Below are 26,606 nucleotides of genomic sequence, written 5' to 3'. Positions count from 1 at the left end.
CACATTTAAATTCTAGGACTCAAAAATACATTTAAAAATGAAAATTAAAAAATTACAGCATAAAATTAAGGTTCAGATGTTCATTAATAAGAAAAAAATACGGTCCCTCTTTAAATTAGGTGGTCTTAATAAATACGTACAACGTACTTGTGTTCATATTGTATTGCAAAACACTTTTGCTGATATTGAGGTGGGATACGGGTAAAGTTAGGGACCGGTGTGGTGTTATGGGTAGTATTAGGTGTAAGGGAAAGGTCAGCAGTGAAATTATAAATGTAACTATAGAACTATACATTGTACTTACATTTAAAAAAATATCTGCATGTACACAATAAGTGCTTTGTATCAAATTATTAATTTAAATGTTAGTACATAGTAGTTAAGGCCACTCTGTAAGACTTTTGTTAATCTTCGGAACACAAATAAAGATATTTTTAATGAAATCTAAGATATTTCTGTCTCTCCATTGACAGCCTAGGCTAAAGTTATCTGAACTGGTTTGTCAGCTACTTTTCAGGTCAATGTTAATGCACATTTACGATGTGTGCAGGCTGTCCTGTCTCTTGAGGGCCATATGGATGACGGGCTGACTCTGCAACTCTGCCAGCATGAGGAATCTAGGGCGGCTCGCATCATTCGTAATACCACCCACCTCTTCACTCAGTTCATCAGGTACTGGACTCAAGCTCACTGGGCTCAAATGCTCAAATATTACAATAGAAATGTCTCTTTCATAACTGAGTGCCATTTGGAACAAGAATATCATGAGACTAGTTATTAATAAATTCCTAATATTTGTTAGCCTGACGTGGTCATACTCAATTCTAGTCAGAATATGAGTCTGAAACTGCTCCATTGGGCTGTGATTATGGGGCGTATTTCAACCGAACTAGGAAAGACATTAATTGGACAGACCTACAACCAATCAGAGCAACGAAGTGACTCATTGTCAAATGTCAACAGAGCTCAACTGCACTGTGTTGCCCATGGTGTTGCCAAGTCCGCGTTTTTTTCCCCGCGGGTTGTTTTCTATGTCCACGGGTTGAAGCGACTATTATGTGATATATAGACCCATGAGTGCGGATTTTAGCAGGCGACCTTGCTAAAATAACACACATTTTACCCCCCAAACGCCATTTTTCCCCCGGAGAACCCCCCGAGAAGCGATTGTTTAGGGCTAGTAGTAGTTGGCAGGTTTTGTTGTAAAAACTTGGCAACCCTGTCTGCATGCACGCTGGTATCAGGCTGGAATACGCGATCTTTGCGGGTGTTGTAAAAATATAACATAATTTAATGATACACAGAGTACTTACCCAACATGATCATCATTTCTGAGAGAAATTGTGAAGGTGAATGCATATACAAGCAAGCTCTCCGTTTAGGATTCGAACAAATATAATCCAAGCCCCTTTGATGACGTGGATGATTACGTTACTGTTTATCACCTGTCCATCATCGTCTAAAGCCCACCCTGATGATTTCATTGGTCCGAACAGTTTCTGTTCGGAGATAATTACTCCTCTATGGCGCAAAGCCAGACTGAACTGCCCGACCTAAAAATTTTGTGGGCGGGTCTGAGTTCGGCTGGCATCCAGGCTAAATATTTGTATAAATATAATGATTTAAATAAACATTAATTATATTATTGTCCTGGTCTTAGGGGTCTGGATGGTTTGAATGGAGAAAAGTCTACAGAGGTGACTCTGCCTGTGTGTGAAGTGCTGCAGACCCTCAACGACCTCATTGTGTACTTCCAACAGCCAGACTCTGAGCTTGAGCATGAGGAGAAACAGAGGCAGCTTCGATCTCTCATCAAGCGCCAAGATCTCTTCAAAGAGGAGGTTGATAAAACTCACACATGTCTTGTTAGATTCACGATCATACAATGTACAAGCTGACACTTATTATGACTTTTTTAGGGAATGCTAACCCTGGTCTCGCACTGCATCGATCGGCTAAACGTGTACAACAGTGCTGCTGAATTTGAGGAGCTAGCTGGTGAGGAGGCCGGAGAGGCTTGGAAGGACATTCTCAACCTCCTCTATGAGCTTCTGGGTAAGAATTCAATTCACAGCCTTCAGCTGTTCGCAGAAGGTGATGATGGAGAGACATGGCAGTTATTAGAGGCAGTTACATAGCAGTTCTATTCTCTTTTATCACCTTGTTGTTGACTCTTAGTGTGATTTATAGAGGGCAAACATACAGTTAGAGAAGAAGAACCTTGTTCATGATGTTAAAAGTAAAATTGCTTCAGAAATCGTATATGAAGGCATTTTATTATATTACTTTTATATACTTTTTTATAACATTTCATATTATTATATTACTTTATATATATATAGTAAGACGCTCTTTTAGACGCTCTCAATGCAATAGCTGCGCACGCTCCTGATTCTTTAGCTCCATCCGCTCTTTTTTTTCCGGAAAGACTCGATACAGCCTATCTTCCTTTTATAAATATGATAAAACTAAAGACTTTTCAGAGATATGAAGGATGCAGTAGTACTCAATAGGTACTCAAGACTGACATGAGATTGACTGAAACTGAGTTAAAGTAATGTTCGCATGTTCTTTGTATCTCACTATCCCCCATACTGGTCATCACTACTACGTTTTTAAGGCATTTAAACAAAAACTCATTCAAAAGACCCATTGACTTCGGGGCAATGAAACCAGAAGTCCAAAATTGGTAACTTATTATGTTATTTTTTGTACTCTTACTTGCAGAACTCTTTAGAACAGTATCTTTAGTGATTATTTTTTTGTTTTAAATTTTAACATCACATCAGGATCCAGTGAGCGTAAACACTCTCCTCGGTTCACCTTGACTGGCTTGGCATTTATCAGAGCCCCCATCGAGGCTTGCTCTGAATTTTGTTCGCTCAGAGTCGCTGAGGTCACCCTCGAGAGGGGCCGTGCTGAGTCTGTCGGGCGAACAGTAGCGTGATACATTAGGCTAGTGACAGCAGCCAGTTTTTAACGGCTCCATACAGATGCATTTGCTGCCTCGGAAAGTAGATCTGTTCGGAGTGTTTGGGCTTCAAAACTGCCTAGATTATCTCTCAGCAGAGTGCCTTTTGCTCTGGTGTTGAGTTTGATTGATTGCTCTTGAAAACTTGTCTAGGTTAGGATTACTTCTATTTAGTATTTTACACACACACACACACACACACACACACACACACACACACACACACACACACACACACACACACACACACACACACACACACACACACACACACACACACACACACACACACAAACACACACACACACACACACGCACACTTCATCTTGTGTGAAGGATAGTGAATGGGATTTGTCTGATGTTGTAGAAAAAACAGTGTAACATTGAGCTTATTGCCATTGATTTTTGTCCATTAGCCGCTCTGATTAGAGGCAACAGGACCAACTGCACACAGTTCTCTCGTAAGCTGGATTGGCTAGTCAGCAAGCTAGAGCGATTGGAGTCCTCATCAGGTAAATACCGCTATATGTCAAATTAGACACATACATTAGCTCTGATTATAGAGTGGTTATACATTATCTGGTCTGTCTTATGTAGCCATAAACTGAGTGATACACCATCAGCAACTGCACATATGTCAATGGTTTTAGCTTTAAGCTTCATGTCATGGCAGTATTACATCGGATAAATTGCAGAATGTGGACAATTTTCATGATAAAATCAATAGTAATTTGCTTATACAACTCTACTATGTGATTATGTAATGCCTCAACATTTCTTGTGTTTACTACAATGCAATATTAATTAAGCACCTCTATACAGGCATTTTAGAGGTGCTTCATTGTGTCCTTATCGAGAGTCCAGAATCTCTGAACATCATCCAGAAGGCCCACATCAAATCCATTATTTCTCTGCTGTACAAGCATGGGCGCAATCACAAGGTCAGCATTTGCCGTTTCTACAAACACACACGTACAGATTATGTATGGAGTAGAGTATGGAATATAAAGGATGTTGCTGACTATCCAAAGTATTTAGATGGAAACCTAAGACCTGCAGTTCTGAATAGTATGAATATTATATGAAGTGCTGAAAATGCAGTTTCATAGATCAGTCAGATTTATTATGAATCTGTACATTTCTATATTATGGGAGAGACACTAATGTTCAAAAGTTTGCGTTCGGCAAGATTTGTAATGTTTCTTATGCTCACCACAGCTGCATTTATTTGTTTAATTTTTTTTTTTTTACAGCAGTCATTACTTCAGTCTCAAATGTCATATGATTCTAATCAAATAATTATTCAAGTAATTTTAATATGCTGATGTGATGCTCAAGAATAATTTCTTATTATCATCAATTTTCAAAATATTGCTGCTTAATATTTTTGTTTAAACCATGAAGTTTTTTTGTTAGAATTCTTTGATGAATAGAAAGTTCTAAAGAACAGCATTTATTTGAAACAAAAATTTTTGTAACATTATAAATGTAACATTTATTAATAAAAAAAAATCTTGTCTCCAATTGTTGAAAAGTAGAGTAAAAATTAGCTTAATCTTCACAAGGGTTTTAGGTGCAATGAGAGGTGCAAACATCCAGACATTTTAACAAGGGGCAGGTGTTTCTGCTGGTGTAGATCCATACTACTTGACTTGAGAATTCCTCTGTCTTATAAAATGTGGGTCATGTAAACTCGTAAATACATTCTAGGAGCTGCACAGCATGTTACGCTAGCAAACACTTTCAAGTATGCACTTGAGAATACACAAGCACATGACTGTAAAGTTGTACATAGGGAAAATGTGCAGTATAAAATGTGTTTAAAGCAATGAAACATCAGCATTGTTAAAATGTATCCCATACTCCTTTTCAGATTCTAAATGTTCTCTGTTCCCTGTGTGTCTGCAATGGTGTGGCTGTGAGAGCCAATCAGAATTTTATCTGTGATCACCTGCTTCCCAGGAGAGACCTGCTGCTCCAGACACGTCTGGTCAATGATGTCCAAAGGTAGACAAGAAACATTTCTTATTAATGATGTTTTATTAACGAAGTTCGGGAGGCGCATGTTCAAATAATTAACCTAATTAACACAGGAGGAGCACATTCAGTTAATCAACTCAATTAACAAGAGGCATATATACAGCAGACTTACCTTTGTTCCATGATAGTTTTCCAGCAGACTTCCATCACACCATCTCCTAACTATTCCAGTCAAGTCACCGTTATTTTTTTTATATAGCGCTTTTTAAAATACAGATTGTTTCAAAGCAGCTTCACAATGGTAACAGGAAAATTATGCAACATTGATGCTGGTTGATATCGATGAGGCCATCCACAGGGGAGAGTCTAGTTGACACAGTGAAAATATTTTTGAATTTGGTGCTTTCTAGACTGAGAAAAGACAGAAAATGTATTTTTGTCTCATGGGGATGAAAGACTTCAATTCCCAGAATACTTAGCTGCCCTGTGTGGCCATTCCCAAAGCCACAAACTTAATTACTGTGACTGAGTTGGAGAAGACACTACAATTAAAAACTAAACGTGCTTGTTCAATATAATGAGTGAGTCACCTCGCAAGTATCACAGCACTGAGCACTAACTGCAGGAGTCAGATAAATGAGCTGAGCCTTCATGATGAGAGCTGAGGTAATCGCGACTACACTCGCGACATACATTCACAACGCAAGTTCAGTCTGGCGCGTTTTTGTTCATGCCTTTGCAAGCTTAACTTTCATAGAAATTAATTTGAGAAGTTAAAAGACTTAAATATCGTCAATTTGCATCATAGGAGGAATTTTTTCCAGAAATAAAATGCATAAATCTCTTGTCTCAGGGGGATATGAGGGGGGAAAGCACAATCATTTGAATATACTCCAGGGTTTCTACTGATACAAAGCCATATGCTAATCGCTGAAATAACCCTTTAAGTTGTAGGAAATTACTATTCATCCATTTTTTTTATATCAGCTATGCATTTCGTTAATCTTGTGAATTGGTAAGTTTCATCAGGGCGCAAAGAAATATAGAGCTGAGTATCGTCAGCATAACAATGAAAACTAACGCCATACTTTCTAATGATATCCCAAGAGTAGCATATACAGGGAAAAGCAACAGTCCTAGCACTGAGCCTTGCAGTACTCCATGCTGAACTTGTGATCGGTATGATATCTCTTTATTTACTGGTACAAACTGATAACGGTCAATAATTTTGGAGTCTAATAAAAAGAATATTGTGGTCAATATTATCAAATGCAGCGCTAAGATCGAGTAACACTAGTGGAGAGATACAATCAAGATCGGATGACGAGAGCAAATCATTTGTAACTCTAATGAGAGCAGTCTCATGATATAGTCTAAATCCTGACTGGAAATCCTCACAGATACCATTTCTATCTAAAAAGGAGCATAGTGTGTGAGGATACTGCCTTTTCTAGTATTTTTATCAGAAAGGGTAGATTTGAGATTTACCTGTAATTGACTAAATCTGTAGGAACTAACTATTCCTATCCCACCCTGGGAGGGGGAGTACTCTGGGTTCAGGCCAATTTTTGAGCTCAGAGCCCTCCCCCCAGACAGCACACCAAATACGCATAACCTTTACTATTTAATTAAATGTTAAGTCAAGTCAAATCAACATCAATTTTAAAAACAGCCATGCTGCTTAATATTTTTGTTTAAAATATAAAAAAATTTCTTGATTCTTTGTATAATAGAAAGTTCAAAAGAACAACATTAATTTGAAATAGAAATCATTTGTAACAATGTAAGTCTACACTGTCCCTTTTGATCATTGTAGTGTGTGCTTGCTGAAAAAAGTATTGATTACTTTAAAAAGTGTATGCCAAAACCAAAAACAAGATTTACTGTTAAGATATATTTTTCTTGGTTTACAGATTTTTACTGTATATATTTTACTAGACCACAAGACAAAAACACAAATTAAGACAATTATTTTTTTGTATGAAGCTGACAGTCATTGTTAACACATTAACATCCTCAATGGACTTAATATTTCTTAATAATTTATGTATTCCAATGTGATGTCTCTTTATACAGTATGAGACCCAACATCTTCCTGGGAATGAGTGAGGGCTCTGCGCAGTATAAGAAATGGTACTTTGAGCTGATCATCGATCAAGTAGACCACTATGTGACCAGTGAGCCCACCCACCTTCGTGTTGGCTGGGCCACCACCAAAGGCTACGCCCCCTATCCTGGGGGTGGAGAGGGTTGGGGAGGAAATGGTGTTGGTGACGATCTTTACTCCTATAGTTTTGATGGGCTTCATCTGTGGTCAGGTAAATTTAAGGCTGTTTTAAGGATGTTCTTCACTAGCTGATTTATTGAACATTATGAAAAACGTATATATGAACATGACTCATTAATCATTTCTGATGCTCTTATTTGAGAAGCAGTATTCACACAAATCTACTAAATTCTCTATTCTCTCCACGTCTGATAGGGCGAATCCCACGGGCCGTGGCCTCTATTAACCAGCACTTGCTGAATTCAGATGATGTGGTGAGCTGCTGTCTGGATCTCGGAGCCCCCAGCATGTCTTTCCGAATTAATGGTCAGCCCGTTCAAGGCATGTTTGAAGACTTCAACGTAGATGGCTTCTTCTTTCCCGTCGTCAGTTTCTCTGCAGGGGTCAAGTGAGTTTAAAGTGCCCAACACTGCTGATCTGTCAGATTGAGTAACAGATGCATAAATAGCAAGAAGGAATATGGTGAGATTTACAGTGTGCATTAATTTTAATATTAACGAGGACAAAATTCTATAATAATCATTCTATCATTTTCACTTTGAGCATAGCACTTCTGAAATGATTGTACAGGAGTAGTTCTGTGTGACAAATGAACCCTTTCTTCTTTCGCTTTATGTTCAATCAACAGAGACAAGCCATTACTCATCATTTGACTTCTCAACCAAATCCAAACAAATTAAGTAGCACCAAGACATTTTTGGACAACCCGGTGTTGCTATTAGGATTAATCAAGTAATTGATCATGAGTTTAAATGCCATCTTTCTTTCTTTTTCCTCAAGGGTCCGTTTTTTGTTGGGTGGTCGCCATGGAGACTTTAAGTTCCTTCCTCCAGCAGGATATGCACCATGTTATGAAGCCCTGCTCCCCAAAGAAAAGATGCGTGTGGAGCCAGTGAAGGAGTATAAAAGAGACCTGGAAGGAGTGAGAGATCTTCTGGGCACCATGGAGTTCCTGTCCCAGGCTTCCTTTATTCCTGTCCCTGTCGACACCAGCCAGGTGAGATATTAACTGAGTAATTCAACATACTGTTGTTTACACAATGTTTACACTCTCTTCTACCTGCTCTCACACTCTACTAGGGCTAGTCAATTAATTCAAGATTATTTAAAATATGTGATTATTAAATTTTACAGTTGTACTCTATTTTTTGTTGTTATTGTCTTATGATCCAGATTGTCCTGCCTCCATATCTTGAAAATGTGCGGGACAAGTTAGCTGAGAACATCCATGAGCTCTGGGGCATGAACAAAATAGAGCTTGGTTGGATGTACGGCAAGGTAGGAAAACATTTAAGGGGACTATGTAAATGCTAAACAGCATCATCAGAATTTCTCAGCAAAAGCAAGATCCTCTCTGTATGAGACGCTCCGATATCAGGATAATTTCTGCTGTGTAACTTTTAACTACTGTAGGAACCCAGAGGAGGATAATTGAAAATGTCAGCCTGGATTGAGAGTCCTTGGCTGCAGCCTAAATGAATATTTAAGCATCCTGAGTAGCTACACAGCAGATGGGCATTCAGATCTCATTTTTAAATGGTAATGACAAAAGGAAAGTACTTTGATCCGGTTTTATTTCTTTACTGCAGGAGAGTAACTCCAGAAATTACAGAGCACAGTGGAAAAGTGCACTGATGACAGAGCTTTGTGCAGTATTACAGTAGTTAAAACAATCCTAATGAGCAGCATGTTGTCCAAGTGCTTGGCAGAAAAATTATTTCTGGTTGAGCTCTGCCGTTACTTCTGAGGCCAGATCTTAGCATTAATAACAAATATTTCAGAGGCCCAGCTGGTCTCTGATTAATCAGATTGTATTAAGACTTTGCTGGCTCAAGGTGGCATTGCTATAAGTGTGTGGGATTACAGGACAAGAGCAGCTTGGCAAGCGCAATGCCACTTTCATACTTCCACCATTATTCAATTCTAAACGCTTTAGAATTCTCTCTCGCGTCACATCAATCTAAAGAGTTTTACGGGTCATGAATTAGAGAGGTATTAGTTTTGCAGTATCTGACTTAAACCTGCCCTTGTTGATTTATTATTTCACTCACTAATTAATATATATATATATATTTAAATGAACTGCAATTTTTGTTTAGGTTCGAGATGACAACAAGAGACAGCACCCTTGTCTTGTCGACTTTTCTAAACTGCCAGAAACAGAAAAGAATTATAACCTGCAAATGTCAACTGAAACTTTGAAGTGAGTATTACCAGACTTTCCTACATGATACAGACTTGCATATACTGTAAAAAGGTGTTGTTTGGGCCATGATTATTAAAATGCTAATGCATATCAGTAAATATTGACAGGCTGTGACTGCAAATTCACTTCATCCCAATGCAGTCTCTAGACTCAGCAGTATTTAGATAGAAACGCTATAACCAGCTAAATGAGGTGGTAAAACAAATTTATTCCTTTTGCACTACTTGTTTTTGACAGTATTGCTCATACTGTTATAATTTTTCAGGACCCTACTTGCTTTGGGCTGCCATGTTGCACAAGTCAATATAAATGCTGAGGAAGACCTGAAAAAGATGAAACTCCCCAAGAAGTAAAACTAGCACACATTTAAAAACCAAAACCATACATTTTAGGGATGCACTGAAATAAAAATTCTTGGCCGAGACCGAAAACCGAAAAAGAGGAAACCAAGGTCGAAAACCAAAAACCGAAACACCGAAAGAAATGATGGCAATGATTAATAATTGTTACCAATAGTAACCATTGCATTTATTGCTATGACTGTGTACATTTACTAAAAATCAAGGCATTGCAATTGTATAAATTAATAATAAAGTTTCAAATAATTTTGTTTGACATGAAACAGAGTAAAGTTTACTGCCCTTTTAAGACCTATTTAACGGATATGTGTCGTCTTTCTCGACTGTATACACTTCACTTAAGGCATATTCAGACTATGTCTTGGATACTCATCAAGATGGACATATTGACATACTTTTTGTGTGAGTTTGTCCGTTTAAGCGCAAGACTTGAAAGAGAACTCAATATGTGCGCGCTGAGACAAGTGCGCGGTTTTGGATGATTGTACATAGACAGATTTTCTCACAGTGTGCGCGAGCTCATTCACGTCTTCTGGCTCTACATCCGGGTGATGACGGAGAACATGACTGGTCATACGGCAGCACTCGCATGCATTGAACAAAAGAGAGACCGTTTTGCTCGTTTTTTTTTATTAACGCTGGAGCCAGTAACGTTACGTGTATCCATCAACAGAAACAGAAACAAAGCATTATTTTCAAGTTACAATCCATATTATAGATGTGTCATCAGATGTGAGGTGAACCACATACGTCCACATCGCAGATATGTTGCTTTAGACAAGGGTTGCGTCTCAATCAGATCCCTAGTTCAGTTGTCAGGGCACTGATCAGGACATAAGTCAATGGGCTGACTCCCTTAGTGCCCTGACAACTAAACTAGGGATCTGATTGAGACGCACTCAAGCACGTGCAGGTCGTGGTTTCTGTTTGCGTCATCACAACATTTCGGCCGTATTGTTTCGGTGATAAAAGTCTTTCAGCCGAAAACCGAAAATTCGCTTTTGGGCCATTTTCGGGTGAAAATTTTTGGTGGCCGAAAATTCGGTGCATCCCTAATAAATTTCATTTTTCAGCTAGCTGTCTTAATTAAGTTTGATTGATCAAACATTTTACAATTGTGAAATACTTTCCTTGTTATGCTTTAATTCCTTTTTAATTCCCATTTGTTTCCCAATTCATGTAAAGCTACATGATGGCAAATGGTTACAAACCTACACCACTAGACCTTTCTGATGTGAAACTGACACCTGGTCAAGAGGTTCTAGTTGATAAACTGGCTGAAAACGCTCATAACGTTTGGGCCAAAGATCGCATTAAACAAGGATGGACCTATGGTATTCAGCAGGTAAAAAAATATTTTCATTATTCATCAGATATGGTGTTGCCTTAAGTGCATTGACAAACAAACCTGTTAAGAACAATTAAAAGTAAAATGAACATATTTTTCCCCCATGAAGTTGTGTAAAATCATGTCTTTTGCATTTTATTCAAAGGATTTGAAAAACCGTCGTAATCCACGGTTGGTGCCATATGCTTTATTAGATGAACGCACTAAGAAATCGAACAGAGACAGTCTTCGTGAGGCCATACGTACTCTGGTTGGATATGGATATTTCATAGACCCACCTGATCAAGAGAGTGAGTTTTCATGTATTCTCTCTCTCTCTCTCTCTCTCTCTCTCTCTCTCTCTCTCTCTCTCTCTCTCTCTCTCTCTCTCTCTCTCTCTCTCTCTCTCTCTCTCTCTCAGAGGCTGCAACAGTTACACATGTTTTTTTCCTATCCATAGATGTTTGTTTAGGATTCAGATCAGGACTCATAAAAGGCCACAGAACAGTCCGTATTTTTGTTCTCAGGCATTCTTTGGTGCTTTAAGCTGTATGTTTTGAGTCATTATACTGTTGGAGGATTTATGAGCTGTAACTGAGACAGAGCTTCTTGACGCTTGGCTGTACATTTCACTCCAGAATGCCTTGATAGTGTTGTGCCCTGCATAGATAGAAAAACAAAGCTTTCAAAGAAGGGTTGCTTCAATCTGTGAGCTTCAGTATGCTTCTGTTGCTCAAAAAACATTGAATGGCGTGATCAGACACTGATGTAATCTGACCTTGGAGCCCAGCTTGTGTATTTTTGGAAGTCTTTGTCTACCATTTACACTATCCTTCTGTTCAATCTGGGATCAATTTTCTTCTTGTGGCCATGTCCAGGGAGGTTGGCTACAGTCCCATGGACCTTAAACTTATTTACAATATTTGCAACTATAGTCAAAAGAACATCGATCTGCTTGTTGATGCTCTTATAGCCTTCACCTTAAACATTCACGTCTATGATTTTCTTTAGATTCTCCTCAGACAAATCTATCCTTTGCTTTCTCTGGTTTATGTTCAATATAGTCCACACAATGATACTAAAGGGCAGAGCCACTACTTTATTCCATTGAATGACTGAACCAAGAAACAACAAAGAATAACAACAAAGAATAACATCAGAAACAACAAAGAATAACATCAGACCCTGAACAAAGGAAATAATAGGTTACTGTCGTAACCCCGATTCTCTTAAACATCGAGTAGAGAGATCCACCTATGGGGCATCCGTACCTGTCCTCTGCAGAAGCATCCAATTGCACCAAGTCTGACAAGACAGGAAGGAGCGCGCAGCCAATGCCCAGTAAGGCCCCACCCCTTACCTGCGGGCATATATAAGCTGCATACGCTACTGTATATGGGTATGTTTATTCCGACGCATACGCGTAACTGTGGTGTGGAGCAGGACATGAAACGTGTGGCACACATAAAAGAAGGCAGGGTTAGGAAGACCCCATCCCCAAGACCGAATGTGCTACTGAGGTTCTGGTGACATCCAGCCTGTAGTAACGCACAAATGTATGGGGAGAAGCCCAACTGGTAGCAGAACATATACGTGCTGGTTCTAGCCAAATACGTCTGTAACGCACGGACTGGACACATGGCATTCAACCTTTGATTCACCGCGGAGGAAAAGGGAGGAGGGTGAAAAGCGGACAGCTCCAACACCTCTGATGTGAACGCAGTGAAACATTTCGGCATGAAGGCTGGATAAGGTTTAAGGAAAACCTTATCTCCACACAGAGAGAATTTAATGCACGAGGGGTGGACCGAGAGTGCATGTAACTCACTGACATGTTTGACTGACGCCAAGGCAGTCAGTGATTTTAGGGAAATATTCCCCAGAGGCTCAAAAGGGAATTGAGACAGAGCTTCCATCACCATGGAGAGGTCTCATTCAGGGATCGTTCTCCTAATGACTGGCAAAGAGCGACGGGCAAGTAGAGATAGCTGCCAGATAGACCTTAATAGTTGAAAAGGACTTGCCCTTATCCATAAGGTCTTGGAGAAAACAAATTATCAGAGACTGAGCACTGATATGAAGTGAGACCCTGCGCATCATACCATGCTTGAGACAGTAGGTCTGTGCGGATAGGGAGGCACCATGGCTGGGCATGCAACAGAGGGATTATCTATGCCAGCCATGGCACTTTGGGCCACCTGGGAGCTATCAGGATGAGAGAAAGGCCCCTCTCTCTTACCGTGGCCAGTGTGGGAATTTTTAGGCACAGGGGAGAGAAGACATACAGCAGCACTCTGGGCCATGGGTGGGCCAGTGCGTCCACCCCGAGGGCCAAGTCCTTTAGTGAGAAGAACATAGGACATTGGCTGTTTTTGCGTAAGGAGAACAGATCTACGGACGCCTGTCCGAATCTCATCCATATTATGTCTACTATCTGAGAATCTCCGAAGAGCGGGTTCCCTGGAACATGAGTCGCGTGTAACGACGCTTTGATGAACGCACACCGCATTGACGGTTAATATAAGCCACTGCAGTGGTATTGTCGCAGCGTACAAGCACATGATGTCCCTGCAGACAAGGCAGAAAATTATTCAGAGCCTTCCAAATGGTTAGAAGCTCTAAATAATGTGCTCTGAACGTAGTTTGCTCGGCCACAAACCGTTCACACTTCGGCCTTCTCCTTCTGTTAAGGATGCGTCCGTCGTCATGACTTTCCGCAACATAACTGTCACCCGAGGGGCGCTCTGCGCGTAAAAGTCCACGTTCTTCTAGAGGCGCAGTGCTGCAGCGCATGTGCACGTCACTGTTACAGAACGGCAATCGTTACAGAACCGATCGTGTAATGGAAATGTAGTGACAAAACCCATTTCGCTCTCTTGAACGCTCTTATCCTCAGGAGTTCTAGAAGCAAAACCTGGATAGATGAAGCCATAAGACCCTGTAGCCTGAGACATGTGCGATATTGCACCCTCGCCCCTGTGGAGGCGGCCATTCGATGTTGAGACGAGTGGCCGCTCGCTCACACACTTTCAGGAGGATGGACTGAGGCAAGGCCGCAGGGGCGCTTACCTGGGGAATTCCAGAGGGCGAGATGGCCTCCTTGTCCTCTGAGACCCTGAGAAGGCCCGCTTTGTCTTCGTCACTTGACACGGCCGGATTGTCGGCTAACGGGCGGTTGTCTGCATAGATGTCCTCTTCGGTGAACTTCGGTGAGGATTGGGCTGGTCACCCCAGATAAGAGCAGTCGTTTCCCGGGGGATCCTGTCATCACTGTATCCCAAATCCGAGTCTGAGCAGTCAAGCTCGCCGCCCTGGGTAACAGCAAATTAAAGGTGGTGTTGCAGGAGTTTCTTTGGGAGGACTAGGCAGTGACTGCAGTTCTCCGGATTCTCTAAAGCCTCCTGCACGTGCTTAAGACCCAAGCAAACCACGCAGAATTGGTGAAGGTCTTTAGCGGTGTTTAGAGCACCACACGCGACCGGGCAGGCCCGTGATGAGCCACTGCCGGAAGAAGCAGGAATAGAGAGTGACATACCTGCGAAAAACTCGGAAAAGTCTGTGGCGGCCGCCATGTAACTGGAAGACGGGTAGAGAGCATTGGCGGCTCCGAGAGCAGATACAGCAAACAGGCAGAAATGGAAACTGTCACGCCTGGCCTCCTGTAGACAAAAATTGAGCAGCGCAAATTCGACTGAGCTGTGTCAGTGCAGAGATCTCGAGAAGCCAATGTCAACTGATATACAGTAGCATATGCAGCCTATATATGCCTGCAAGTAAGGGGTGGGACCTTACTGGGCATTGGCTGCGCACTCCTGCCTGTCTTGTCAGGTGCAATTGGTTGCTTCTGCAGAGGTCAGGTACAGATGCCCTTCCCATAGGTGGATCTCGAACACGAGATGATGAAAGAGAACACAGGGGTATAAATACTTTGGATAGGTGTGGGTAAGGAATCACTATGGAAAGGAACAAGGGTGATTGGGGGAAAAAAAGCTGTGAAAACGGCTGTGTCCAAAATCGCCTTCCTATACCCTTAAATTATGTACTATTTGAGGGAACAGCAATTTGAAGTTGTATTTGAAACCATAGTGGATGTTATCGAGTGCACTCATTCAATCCCATAATGCACCGCAACAACAAGTGTACAACCGATGTACGCACAATGGCTATAGAATACCTATAATGCACTTAAAGAGTTGCATGCCAAATTAATTCCTGTGGCTGACCAGAAGATGGCGCCAGCAGCTGAATCATCCATCAATCCAAACCACTGGTCCAATCTGGCTACAGCATAATATTACTGATTAATTGATTGTTTAATTAAGGTTTATTCATAGCTTCCATGACGGAGTTCAAGATAAATATTTTCACCCTACTACTGGAGCCGTCAGTTTGCTAAGTTTCAAGTGATTATTACACAACAAGCACAAGCAATGCAAAGCGGCAGTCCTTCTGGCACACTTAATGTGTCTAAATCAGCTCACTGATCAGTGCCCTGACTACTGAACTAGGGAACTGATTGAGACACACCCTTACTTGGAAGTTTATACTGGGAACAACGGAACCTGCATTTCAGAATAAGTCATCAAACACAAGATAGGGAAAACAAGACCGAAATTGTAACACACTTTCTTTTAAATCACTTTGACATACATGCAGGTTTGCAATTATACAAGAGACAATTCCTTTTAATTTACTCAGTTTACAGGGGGAATGAAGAATATTTCTAATAAGCTCTAAGACATGTAAAAAAAAACTATGTGCTTTTATTTTTTATACATTTTATTTTATAGCTCATAACTTTTCCATTCCTAAAGTACAATTTTTGTCCATTCTTTAGCTGCTCAGCATGGAGATAAGGAGGGCATTGAATCCATTCGTCTCTTCCGTGTGGAGAAGACCTATGCTGTGAAGACAGGGAAGTGGTATTTTGAGTTTGAGGCTTTCACTGGGGGTGACATGCGGGTGGGCTGGGCACGGCCTGGATGCAGACCTGATAAGGAACTGGGACTAGATGACCAATCCTTCGTCTTTGATGGATACAGGGTGATTATCTGATACTGTTTTATTGGTCTGTTATCAGTTTTTATTCTTGATATATAGTAGTACAATATATTGTGTACAATATATACATACAGTGAAGTCAAAGGATTCTCATTGTGGACTGTAAACCAATCTGAATGTGTTAAACATTTATATTTTCTCATGAACCTACATATGATAAAATCTTCAACTGATCACACAATAAACTAATAATGAATGCTAATATATTAGTCAATAATGATACATGATTTATTGGGTTTGATCTAATTCAAAAATTGCTTCCAGGGCCGCCGGGTGCATATGGGCAGTCATTTCTTTGGGAGGACGTGGCATAAAGGAGATGTGGTGGGCTGCATGATCAACATGGAGGACAAATCCATGATATTCACCCTGAATGGCGAGATCTTAATCACCAACAAGGGCTCTGAGCTCTGCTTTGCTGACTTTGAAACTGAAGATGGTAAGCATATAATATTCTTCTTTTTTTTTATTTCTTTATTTATTAGACATTTTACATTTTAACTATTTACATCAGAGCCCAAAATCCACCCACGATCATCATAAGACGTAAAAATAAGACTTGAAAATGTTAACATGGATCCATTTAGAAAGATTAGTATACCATGTGACACAGATACAAAGAAGGAAAGCAAATAAGCAAAAATACAAATCTACATATACTCACTTATAGATAAAGGTACATCTCAAGATTTTAACATTTTGACAAAATCTTAAAAAGATCCACCCAAAATTGTAATGTCCTTCTGGAGGCGCAGTGCAGTTTAGCTGTGGTACAGTCTAATACGACAATGTCCAACAAATAAGCCCTCCATATAGACACAGCTGGGGTAGACGGTTCCAACCACAGTTTCATTATAACCTTTTTAGCTGCAGTAAGGGCAGCAGACAAAATCCTCTTTTGACTGACAGATAGTGTTAGCGAAGAATCATCCAGCAAAAGAAAAACCAATGGGTCCTTTTGGATTTGGATCCTCAAAAGGTCTGTCAATAAGTCCTGGACAGAAGACCAGAGCTGCGCAATTTGAGGACAGTCACAGAACATGTGCATGTATGTACCAGGGCTTGCACTGTTACACAAGTGACAGAAGGGATCAGACTTTCTTTTCATTTTATATAGTAAACAAGGAGTATAATATTCTTCTTAAAAACAAGACCTGTAATTATATATTATATTACATTTATTAGTCAAAATAAAAGTAAAGGAGCATGGCATTAAGTGACAGGGAATCGATTTTCAGCCCAACTTACTGAAAATGTTGATACAAACTGACCTTTGTCACCCCTAGGGTTCATCCCAGTGTGCAGCCTGGGTCTATCCCAAATTGGTCGCATGAATTTGGGGAAAGACGCTAGTACTTTTAAGTACTACACTATGTGCGGCCTTCAAGAGGGCTTTGAACCCTTTGCTGTCAACATGAATCGAGAGGTCACCATGTGGTTCAGCAAACGCCTGCCTACATTTGTTAATGTACCAGAGGAACACCCCCATATTGAGGTATAGTTAGATGTTGAACTTGTGGATTATATCCTAGGACTGTCTTGAAAAATACTGGAATGAGTCCTTTAATTGGCATCCCTTTGTGTTTAGGTTACTAGAATAGATGGGACTGTGGACACACCTCCATGTCTAAAGGTGACACACAAGACATTTGGCACCCAGACCAGCAACGACGACATGGTCTGTTGTCGTCTGAGCATGCCCGTTGAGTTTCACTCTGGTCCTCGAAAGATCACTGATATCAATGAGGTGATCGCTGAGGGCCAAAAAGCCAAGAAGGAAGATGCAGGCAAGATTGATTATGGCAGCATTACAAAGGTACAAAACCTTTTTTTCTGTAAAAAACAAAAACCTTTTTAACACTGTTTAATTACTTAGTTTTGAGAATAATAAAATAACTTTATTATTTGACTTTGATGTAAATATACCTGTGCTTTAGTACTTCTACTCTGTGAGAGTGTTTGCCGGACAAGATCCATCATCAGTTTGGGTGGGCTGGGTAACACCAGACTACCATTATTACAGCAAATATTTCAGCCTCAACACAGTTCGTACCGTCACAGTAACACTGGGAGACGAACGGGGACGTGTTCATGAGAGGTCAGTTCAAAAGACTGATTCTCATTATTAACCAAAAAACACCAAAAGAAACCGGTTCCGTTTTCACACAGTCATTTTCACACTTCTCCAACATATATTAATAGCCAAGAAATGTTAGGGATTTCTCTTGAGTGTTCCTCATTGTTGTCTTTTTGTCATCTCTCTTAATTTAGTGTGAGGAGAAGTAACTGTTACATGGTCTGTGCTGGCGACATTGGCAGCAGCTCCACAGGCCGTAGTAACACTGATCTGGAGATTGGCTGCTCCATAGATCTTGCCTCAGGCCTGGTCTCATTCACGGCCAATGGCAGAGAGCTGCCTACTGCATACCAGGTACTCTCAATTTCTAACCTATATAGGACACAGGGACATAAATAACAATAAGTGTGTAGTCTTTTAGTGCAATATCATATGTAAAGCTCACTACAAGAGTTAGAATAATTAAATTCTAATTTTTTGCACCAAAATGCATAATTTTTGCTCAGTTCGGTTGTTTTATTTGCTGAGTATACTAATTATATAATAATAATAAATAATAATACATTTTATTTATGAAGCACTTTACATTTTAAAGAAAATCTCAGTGCTGCAAAAGGGAGAAAATAAAATAAAAGAGCAATTAAGAATTAAGTTAAAATCAACACAAACATGTGAAAAACTTTCTAAACAGGTATGTTTTTAGTCCCATTTAAAAAAAATATCAGTCATTTGTGGAGCCCTCAGATGTTCAGGGAGGGCATTCTCCGTGGAGCAGCGGCACAGAAGGCTCTGTACCCAGTGGTGCGGGTCTTAATCCAAGGGGGATGGAGCCAATGAGTGTTTGTGGAGTACTAATAATCCTCAGCGTATCAGTCCTCTGATGACGTGAAAGAGACGAGACAGGGTGCACAGCTGTCCAGATAGAAGAGATGGTTTCACCAGACCGGGACTAAACAAACTTTAGCCAAGCACTTCTGTGGATGTAATGAGGCCACCGTAGGAGTCCAAGTTCTTGAATGACTGATAAATATGATGGAGCATTGTAGTTGTTATATTCCATCAGCTGTCAGAGTGGATCATTATGCCAGCCACACGAACTTCACGTATTTCTTTAACCACTAACCACAGAGGCAGTATGCAGAATAAGAGAAGAACTCCACATTAAACAATCATTTGTGATATTATTAGGGAGATCGAGACCACTGGTGATAGACAGCTAGAAAAAGCCGTTGGCCGGTTAGCGCTACCAACTGTTAACAGCCGAGTGAAGTCATCTGAGACGGTAAAATCCATGCAAAACAGTCCCAGTTATAACTCTGACTGATTTGACTGGTCCCGGTAATAAAAAATAAAAATAAAATCATAAATCTAACATTATAGTTTACTTGATTCTGGTGGAGAAGCGGTGAACAGATAACGCCAGTGTCTGCGCCCCCTCGTTGCTAGGCAACATTTTAGATTTTTAAAATTTTTATAACCTCTCCATCATATAAAATTGGACATAAAAGCCTGATGTATCGAATATAATACTCAACAAAAACCTTTTCCCTGAACATTTTCTCTAAAAGTTCAATAAATTGTTCCATTTAAAAAAGAAAACGATTTCTCTGACTATTTCATGTCAGACTTTGCAGGGTTAAGCATTTGGAAAGTTAGTTGGGTTGAAAGTGAGACTTTCCCGAGAGCCAGTAAAAGCTATTGCAATATAACATTAATGAAGAACTGTTATTTAATCTAGTTTTAGCTTGCCTCAGACTCAGACTTGCCTCACAATAGCAATTATTTAAAGGCTGTACCATGTCTGAGCAGAATGAGTTTAAATTAATAGTGGTGCTAGTGTGCATCAGTGGCGCCTGCAGCCGTACGGCTGTACGCACAGTGCGTACCATGTGAGGGTGCTGATTAATGCTGTTTTTATTTTTTACACAATTTTAAAATGTATTAATAATATATTTAGGAGTATACACATACTCCTTGTATATTGAGCAAGCAAGAGAGAATAAGAATAAATAAAGGTGTGTGTTTGTGTGTTGTAAAGTCAAATGTGTGTACAATAATATTATTGTACTATAATTGCATAATATTATACTATAACTATAATTATTGTATTATAATAATATAATACAATAAATGCATAGGTGGGGAAAAAGAAATCTGATTTTTTTTTTCCACACATAAAAAATGACACTACATATGTTTAAAACCAGGCTCGAAATTAGTAAATAAATACTCTCTAAAACAGCTCAACTTTATCTAAACATTTGCAAAAATGCCTAAAACTATTGAGCAGGGATGGTGAAACGAAGCCTCTTAAAACTTTAGCTTTTTTCTGATTGTTTTGGGAAAATATTTGAAGCATCATAGTGAAAACAGTGCAATCTTGTGGCAGGTCTAGCGAATGCTCCACTCGCTTCACTCACTGTAAAACGACCAGAAATTTCTCTGACTGCACTGTATTTGTTGTAGCCATTATAAAAATAATTTTGTTTCATATTTATGTTTAAATATTATAGTTTTTTAAAAAATTAATATATGTTGATTATGAAAACTGAACAGCATGAGAAAGGACACATTAGATGTGCAATATGTCGGGAGAGACATGGTGTGGGTCAGATATGATTTTGACCACTTCATTTAGTTTAGCTCCTTTAAATTGAATTTCGTTTTGTATATATTGCATTTTAATTTTAATCAATGTTTCATCAGGCAATTGACTGGATTTAATAAATAAGAAGCAAATATATCATAATATTATCATGACATGGAGGCGCTGATGCAATCATTTGCATTGTGTGTGAACTGAAGTGTCTCATAAATGAACTGAAACTCAGCGTATGGATGCTTGCCTAACAGACATAAGAAATATGTCTATAGAAAGCTAAAAATGTCTACTTTTAAATTAAACAAATCAAAACGAAAATAAATAAGCTACTCTCAGATCATGTAATCCGTATGAAAGCGGATTACATGATCTGCATTTCTCTCTTGGCACGTGCGGCGATGGCGAGTCAGCATTGCCAACTTCATCTTTTCAGCCGGCACTAACACACAATACATCAGTTTAGGCTATTAATAAACAATTAAAATGTCTCCTTGCTATCTTTGACACATTCAGAATAGGCTAATTACTTTTGCTTGTTCTTTGTGGCTGTGAAAGCTTGTGTAGTGTGGAATAGGCTAATGTATGACACAAACGCTTATTATGGTTTAGAAATTCTCTCCAGTATATATTTATATAAATAAATTAATATAAATGTGTGCTTATTCAATTAATGTCTTGAGCAAATACTAGTTTTATATTTTAGTCAGGGACAGCCCAACTTATTTAATATCTTTTGAACCAGCATGTCAAATGTCATTCTGGGTTGAGCGAGCGGCCCTGAAGTGGCCCTCTGCTGCTCAGAGACTCAAGCGTAAAAAATGTAATTTAATTTTAAATTTAAAAAAAAAAATTGTGCTAAGATACAATCCTCCAGGCACCCCTGGTGTGCAAAACTTTATTGTCCAAGTAGAGCAAGTGAACTATAATCATAATGGACTTAATATGCTTTCTGCCTTCTTAGGTTGAGCCTAACACTAAGCTCTTCCCTGCTGTGTTTGTTCAACCCACGAGTCCCAACCTCTTCCAGTTTGAGTTTCCAAAAATCCCAGTAAGTCTTTACTATTAATGTATTTGGGTTCCTCTAGTTCACATATTTGTAACTCACTGACATCTTCATCAATCGTCACACAGGATGCAATGCCCCTGTCTTCAGCCATCTTTAAGAGTTTACAAAGAAACCCAGAGCCCCAGTGTCCTCCTCGGCTGGATGTCCAGACCATTGTGTCCGTGCTGTGGAGTAGAATGCCCAACACCTTCCTGTCGGTGGAGACGGCCCGTGTGAGTGAGCGGCATGGCTGGGTGGTGCAGTGTCTGGAGCCGTTGCAGATGATGGCCGTGCATATCCCAGAGGAGAACAGGTGATGCATTGAAATTGAACTTTCATTGAAATTAACCCCTAAAGTGCTAATTTGGCTCCTTACTCAAATTCCAGAGTTGGATGATCTTAACCTACATCCTGTTTCTCCCACCGTAGGTGTATCGACATCATGGAGCTGTCCGAAAATGAAGATCTACGGCAGTTCCACTATCACACTTTAAAGCTTTTTTGCGCCCTCTGCGCCCTCGGCAACACTCGCGTAGCTCACGCCCTCTGTAGTCATCTCGACCAATCGCAGCTTCTGTACACAATTGATAATCAATACCTTACTGGTCAGCTGCGTGAAGGCTTTTACGATGTTCTTATCAGCATTCACCTGGAAACAGGCAAAGAGGCCCATTTGATGATGAACAATGAGTTTATAATCCCAGTGACGGAAGAGACAAGGAGCATCCGCCTCTTCCCCGATGACTCAAAGAAGCACTCACTTCCTGGAGTGGGCTTGAGCACCTCACTTACCACACACCTCCACTTTTCCCCTCCGTGTTTCATTACCACCAAACGTGATCAGCCTCTCTTCAGCCCCCAGATCCCTCTGGGTACCCTGAAGGAGAAAGCTATCAGTATGCTGACGGAAGCTGTGCACGGCGGAGGCACCCACATTCGTGATCCTGTGGGCGGAAGTGTTGAGTATCAGTTTGTTCCGATTCTTAAGTTGATTGGCACACTGCTAATAATGGGGGCGTTGACCAGCGAGGAGGTAAGAACCATTCTGCTCCTCATCGACCCCAGTGTGTTTGGGGATGGTAAGGAGGAAGAGGAACAGACAGCAGTTGCGGAACAAGGAGGCGAGAAAGAGGAGGCCACCAGTAATGAAGAGAAAGCTGTGGAGGCGGGTGAGGAGGAGAGTAAAGAGGCCAAACAGCTTCCCAAAGGTCTTCTGGAGAAGAGCTTGCCTGAATCGGTGAAACGGCAGGTGAATGACTTATCTTGTTCATGATGACTGGTCATTTGCCATGCACATCATTTTCTGATTAATGTTCATATCATGGCAAACCTTTGTTCTGAAAAAAGATGTTGACATTCTACAAGAATAAGTTTGCTTGCTAAAAAAATGTAATCGTCATTTAATATTTAATAATTAGTATAAAATAATTAAAACTAAATTGTCCTAACAGTATATAAAGTAAAACTTAATTAATTCATTAAAAAGTAAATAAAATCTTCTCAAAACAGTGTAAAAGTTATTTTACATATGAATATGAATATAAGTATATGAATAATACTAGAATAAAACTTCTCTAAAAGTGTTTCTTTAACTTTTGTCTTTATATAATATTACCCTAAATTATCAGGTTAATGCTTTACTTTTTCAGGCTTTTAACCTTACATCTCTGTTACTCTTATAAGATAATTATATATCTTATAAGATATACATTCAAATGAAGTGGGTTCTGTTTGTTTATCATGCAGATGTGTGAGCTACTGCATTATTTCTGTGACTGTGAGCTGAAGCAGCGCATTGAGGCTATCGTGGGCTTCTCAGATGATTTTGTGTCCAAGCTGCAGTACAATCAGAAGTTCCGCTACAACGAATTGATGTTAGCCTTCAACATGTCAGCTGCTGTCACTGCCAAGAAGACTAGAGAGTTCCGTTCACCTCCTCAAGAGCAGGTAAGCCTTCATCTTAGACCAGCATAGAGCCACATTCTTTATAAAACTCAGAATTTCCAAAGACCATTAATGAGTCTTGAACACTCTTCAGTCTTCATCACATGCAGTATCATAATGTGTTTTACATCACTTCCTTTGTTCCAAATATACAGTATTTGTTATTATATAAAACTAATAAAATAAAAGCAGTCATCCTGGGATGTAGATCAGTCAACTTTATTTATATAGGGCTTTTACAATGATGATTGTTTCAAAGCAGCCTCACAGTGTTAAACAGGACAATATTACAACAGAATTAGATTTGGCTGTACAGTCGTTCTGGAGAAAACAGTGATGTTATCATCTTATTTTAATTTATCATATAGCGACAATGTTGGCAGATCAGTATTATAGTTTATAGAATTAAATAAGAACTAATAAATTAATTTTATTTGTATATTTAGTTAAGTAACTTAGATCATAATTTTACTGTCCCCAACTGAGCAAGCCAAGCCAAAGGCGACATTGGCAAGGAACCAAAACTCCATCAGGACATGATGGAGAAAAATAAACCTTGGGAGAAACCAGGCTCAGTCGGAGTGCCAGTTCTCCTCTGGCCTGTTAACAAACAGTGTATGATTATTATTCTGGCCACCTTACAAGACAGAAATTATATTAGATCGGAATATTCAAAATGTCTGGGTATCACACAAGAGATGGGTTTATTGAGGGTGGCACGTTGATTACACAAGAATATGAATATTTGAAAGATCGGAGTCGTTGCGCCAGAGACGGGTTTATTGAGGATGACGTGCTGGTGAGGCAAATTCAGAGGAGACACCAATTGACATGGTCTCAGCAGACACTCCAGGATAAGTTGGTCATGTCTGGGTGCAGGTCCACCATTCAATCTGAACACGGTCTGGATCCGGCTGACGGCAGTAAACCCTGGGATAAACAAAGAGACTAACATTAGCATAGATGCCGTTCTCCTTATGATGTAACAAGTACATCAGGTGTTATGGAAAGTGTTCCCGGTTCCGGCTGATCTAGTTAATGCAGCCTAAAAATCAGTCAATTGATTTGAATAATGTAAGTTAAAAATGTTCTATGTGTATGCCATAATAAAGAGATGTATTTTTAGTCTAGATTGAAACTGACAGAGTGTGTCTGCTTCCCGAACAATGCTAAGAAGACTGTTCCATAGTTTAGGTGCTAAATAGGAAAAGGATCGACCGCCTGCAGTTAATTTAGATATTCTAGGTATTATCAGCTGGCCAGAGTTTTGAGACCTGATGGAGGATAATGTATTAAGAGCTCACTCAAGTAATAGGGAGCTAAACCATTTAGTGCTTTGTAAGTAATAAGTAAGATTTTAAAATGTATACGATGTTTATTAGGGAACTAGTGCAGTGTTGACAGAACTGGGCTAATATGATCATACTTCCTGGTTCTAGTAAGAACCTTCATTGTTTTGGACCAGTTGTAGACAAAGGAATGTTGTTTCTGCTGTTGTATTGTTTCTTCTAATTTCTGAAAACAACTGCGTTCTCTTGGATGGGAACTAGAAAACAAGCACCTAGGCTTCAGAATATATTTTTGGCTTTGATTTGAATTTGTAAAGCAAAAAAATCAGTGCCAGTGTCTTGACAAGAATTGACAAAAAATGTGTACATTAAAATGCAATGTAAGTCGCTTTGGATAAAAGCGTCTGCCAAATGCGTAAATGTAAATGTAAATGTAAGGTCTTGACTTTATTTTCTTTTGATTTGTGCTCCATTATTCTGAGCCACTGATTAGGACAGCTTGGCAGAAGTTCACCCTTTTACTGAGTTTTACTGAGGCAGTTTAAAATACACACCTCATCTACTAAGTGAGAACCCCCCCCATGTACATTAGCCTACATTATAAGCTCATGTTTGAAATAAACTTGTTTGTCTCGGTAACCAGTGCAACAGAAAGGATTCTTAAAGATACAGCTGATATCTGTTAGAATGTTACATAATTTATCTGAAAGGTTAGGCTTATGAAATCTATATTTCATGATTCATCATTTATAAAAAAGAAGACAGAAATGTATTTCGTATTACTTCTCAGTTTTTGTGTGAAAAAAGTGATGCTTTTTTCCTGTAGCAGCATATACATTTTTATTGCAGATAAACATGCTGTTGAACTTCAGCGCTGGTGAAGATTGCACCTGCCCTGAGGAGCTTCAAGAGGAACTTCAAGGCTTCCATGATGACCTTCGTCTACATTGTGGTATGTGTTTATCCATTCTTTCCATTGCCTACCTCCATTCTCACTTCATATTTATTTTTATACAGGTCTGTTGAAAGGACAAATCATTTCAAATTCTACTTTATGTGAGCTTGTGAGGTTTCCATTTCAATTCTTCTTCCTTGAATTCAAGTTTAAATTACAAATATACTATCTGTTCTTCTAATAATTGGAAAATGCAGACAAAATGAATGAATAAGGCATTTGTATAGCACTTTACTATTTTCTACTGCAGCGGTTTTCAGACCAGGGGACCTCCAGAAGGTCCTATGGGGTCCCCAGAAAATTTCAGAGAGTAAAAAGTGGATAAAGATTAATTTCTAAATATTTCTCTCCCTTCTTGCCGTATACATATGCTATTGTCCAGAATTGTATGTGTTTCCTTTGTATCTTTCTAGTGAATCCCCTTTATCTTGCTCACTGGGGTTGTAAGGCAGTATTCTTAACGCAGTACATAAGCTGCTTACATACATTTATTATGAAAGTTT

General features: G+C 39.6%; 1 protein-coding gene across 1 annotated transcript in view; it reads left to right on the top strand.

The window, feature by feature from the left end:
• Nucleotides 1-26,606, top strand: part of ryr3 (ryanodine receptor 3) — a 132,543-nt gene that overhangs the window by 59,163 nt on the left and 46,774 nt on the right. The window contains exons 15-39 of the mRNA XM_067417529.1: nt 551-672; nt 1,661-1,841; nt 1,920-2,055; nt 3,388-3,483; nt 3,794-3,912; nt 4,845-4,978; nt 7,028-7,269; nt 7,434-7,626; nt 8,019-8,235; nt 8,412-8,516; nt 9,338-9,441; nt 9,710-9,793; nt 10,989-11,148; nt 11,297-11,441; nt 15,968-16,173; nt 16,456-16,630; nt 17,478-17,686; nt 17,780-18,007; nt 18,129-18,289; nt 18,463-18,622; nt 21,832-21,918; nt 22,002-22,228; nt 22,345-23,164; nt 23,662-23,862; nt 25,998-26,100. Of these exons, the coding sequence (XP_067273630.1) occupies nt 551-672; nt 1,661-1,841; nt 1,920-2,055; nt 3,388-3,483; nt 3,794-3,912; nt 4,845-4,978; nt 7,028-7,269; nt 7,434-7,626; nt 8,019-8,235; nt 8,412-8,516; nt 9,338-9,441; nt 9,710-9,793; nt 10,989-11,148; nt 11,297-11,441; nt 15,968-16,173; nt 16,456-16,630; nt 17,478-17,686; nt 17,780-18,007; nt 18,129-18,289; nt 18,463-18,622; nt 21,832-21,918; nt 22,002-22,228; nt 22,345-23,164; nt 23,662-23,862; nt 25,998-26,100 (4,615 nt within the window). The remainder of the gene's footprint in view (nt 1-550; nt 673-1,660; nt 1,842-1,919; nt 2,056-3,387; nt 3,484-3,793; nt 3,913-4,844; nt 4,979-7,027; nt 7,270-7,433; nt 7,627-8,018; nt 8,236-8,411; nt 8,517-9,337; nt 9,442-9,709; nt 9,794-10,988; nt 11,149-11,296; nt 11,442-15,967; nt 16,174-16,455; nt 16,631-17,477; nt 17,687-17,779; nt 18,008-18,128; nt 18,290-18,462; nt 18,623-21,831; nt 21,919-22,001; nt 22,229-22,344; nt 23,165-23,661; nt 23,863-25,997; nt 26,101-26,606) is intronic.

This window comes from Pseudorasbora parva, chromosome 15, assembly GCF_024679245.1.
Source record: "Pseudorasbora parva isolate DD20220531a chromosome 15, ASM2467924v1, whole genome shotgun sequence".
Classification (NCBI taxonomy): domain Eukaryota; kingdom Metazoa; phylum Chordata; class Actinopteri; order Cypriniformes; family Gobionidae; genus Pseudorasbora; species Pseudorasbora parva.
The sequence above is the reverse complement of the archived record's forward strand: the minus strand, read 5'-3'. Positions and strand labels throughout refer to the sequence as shown.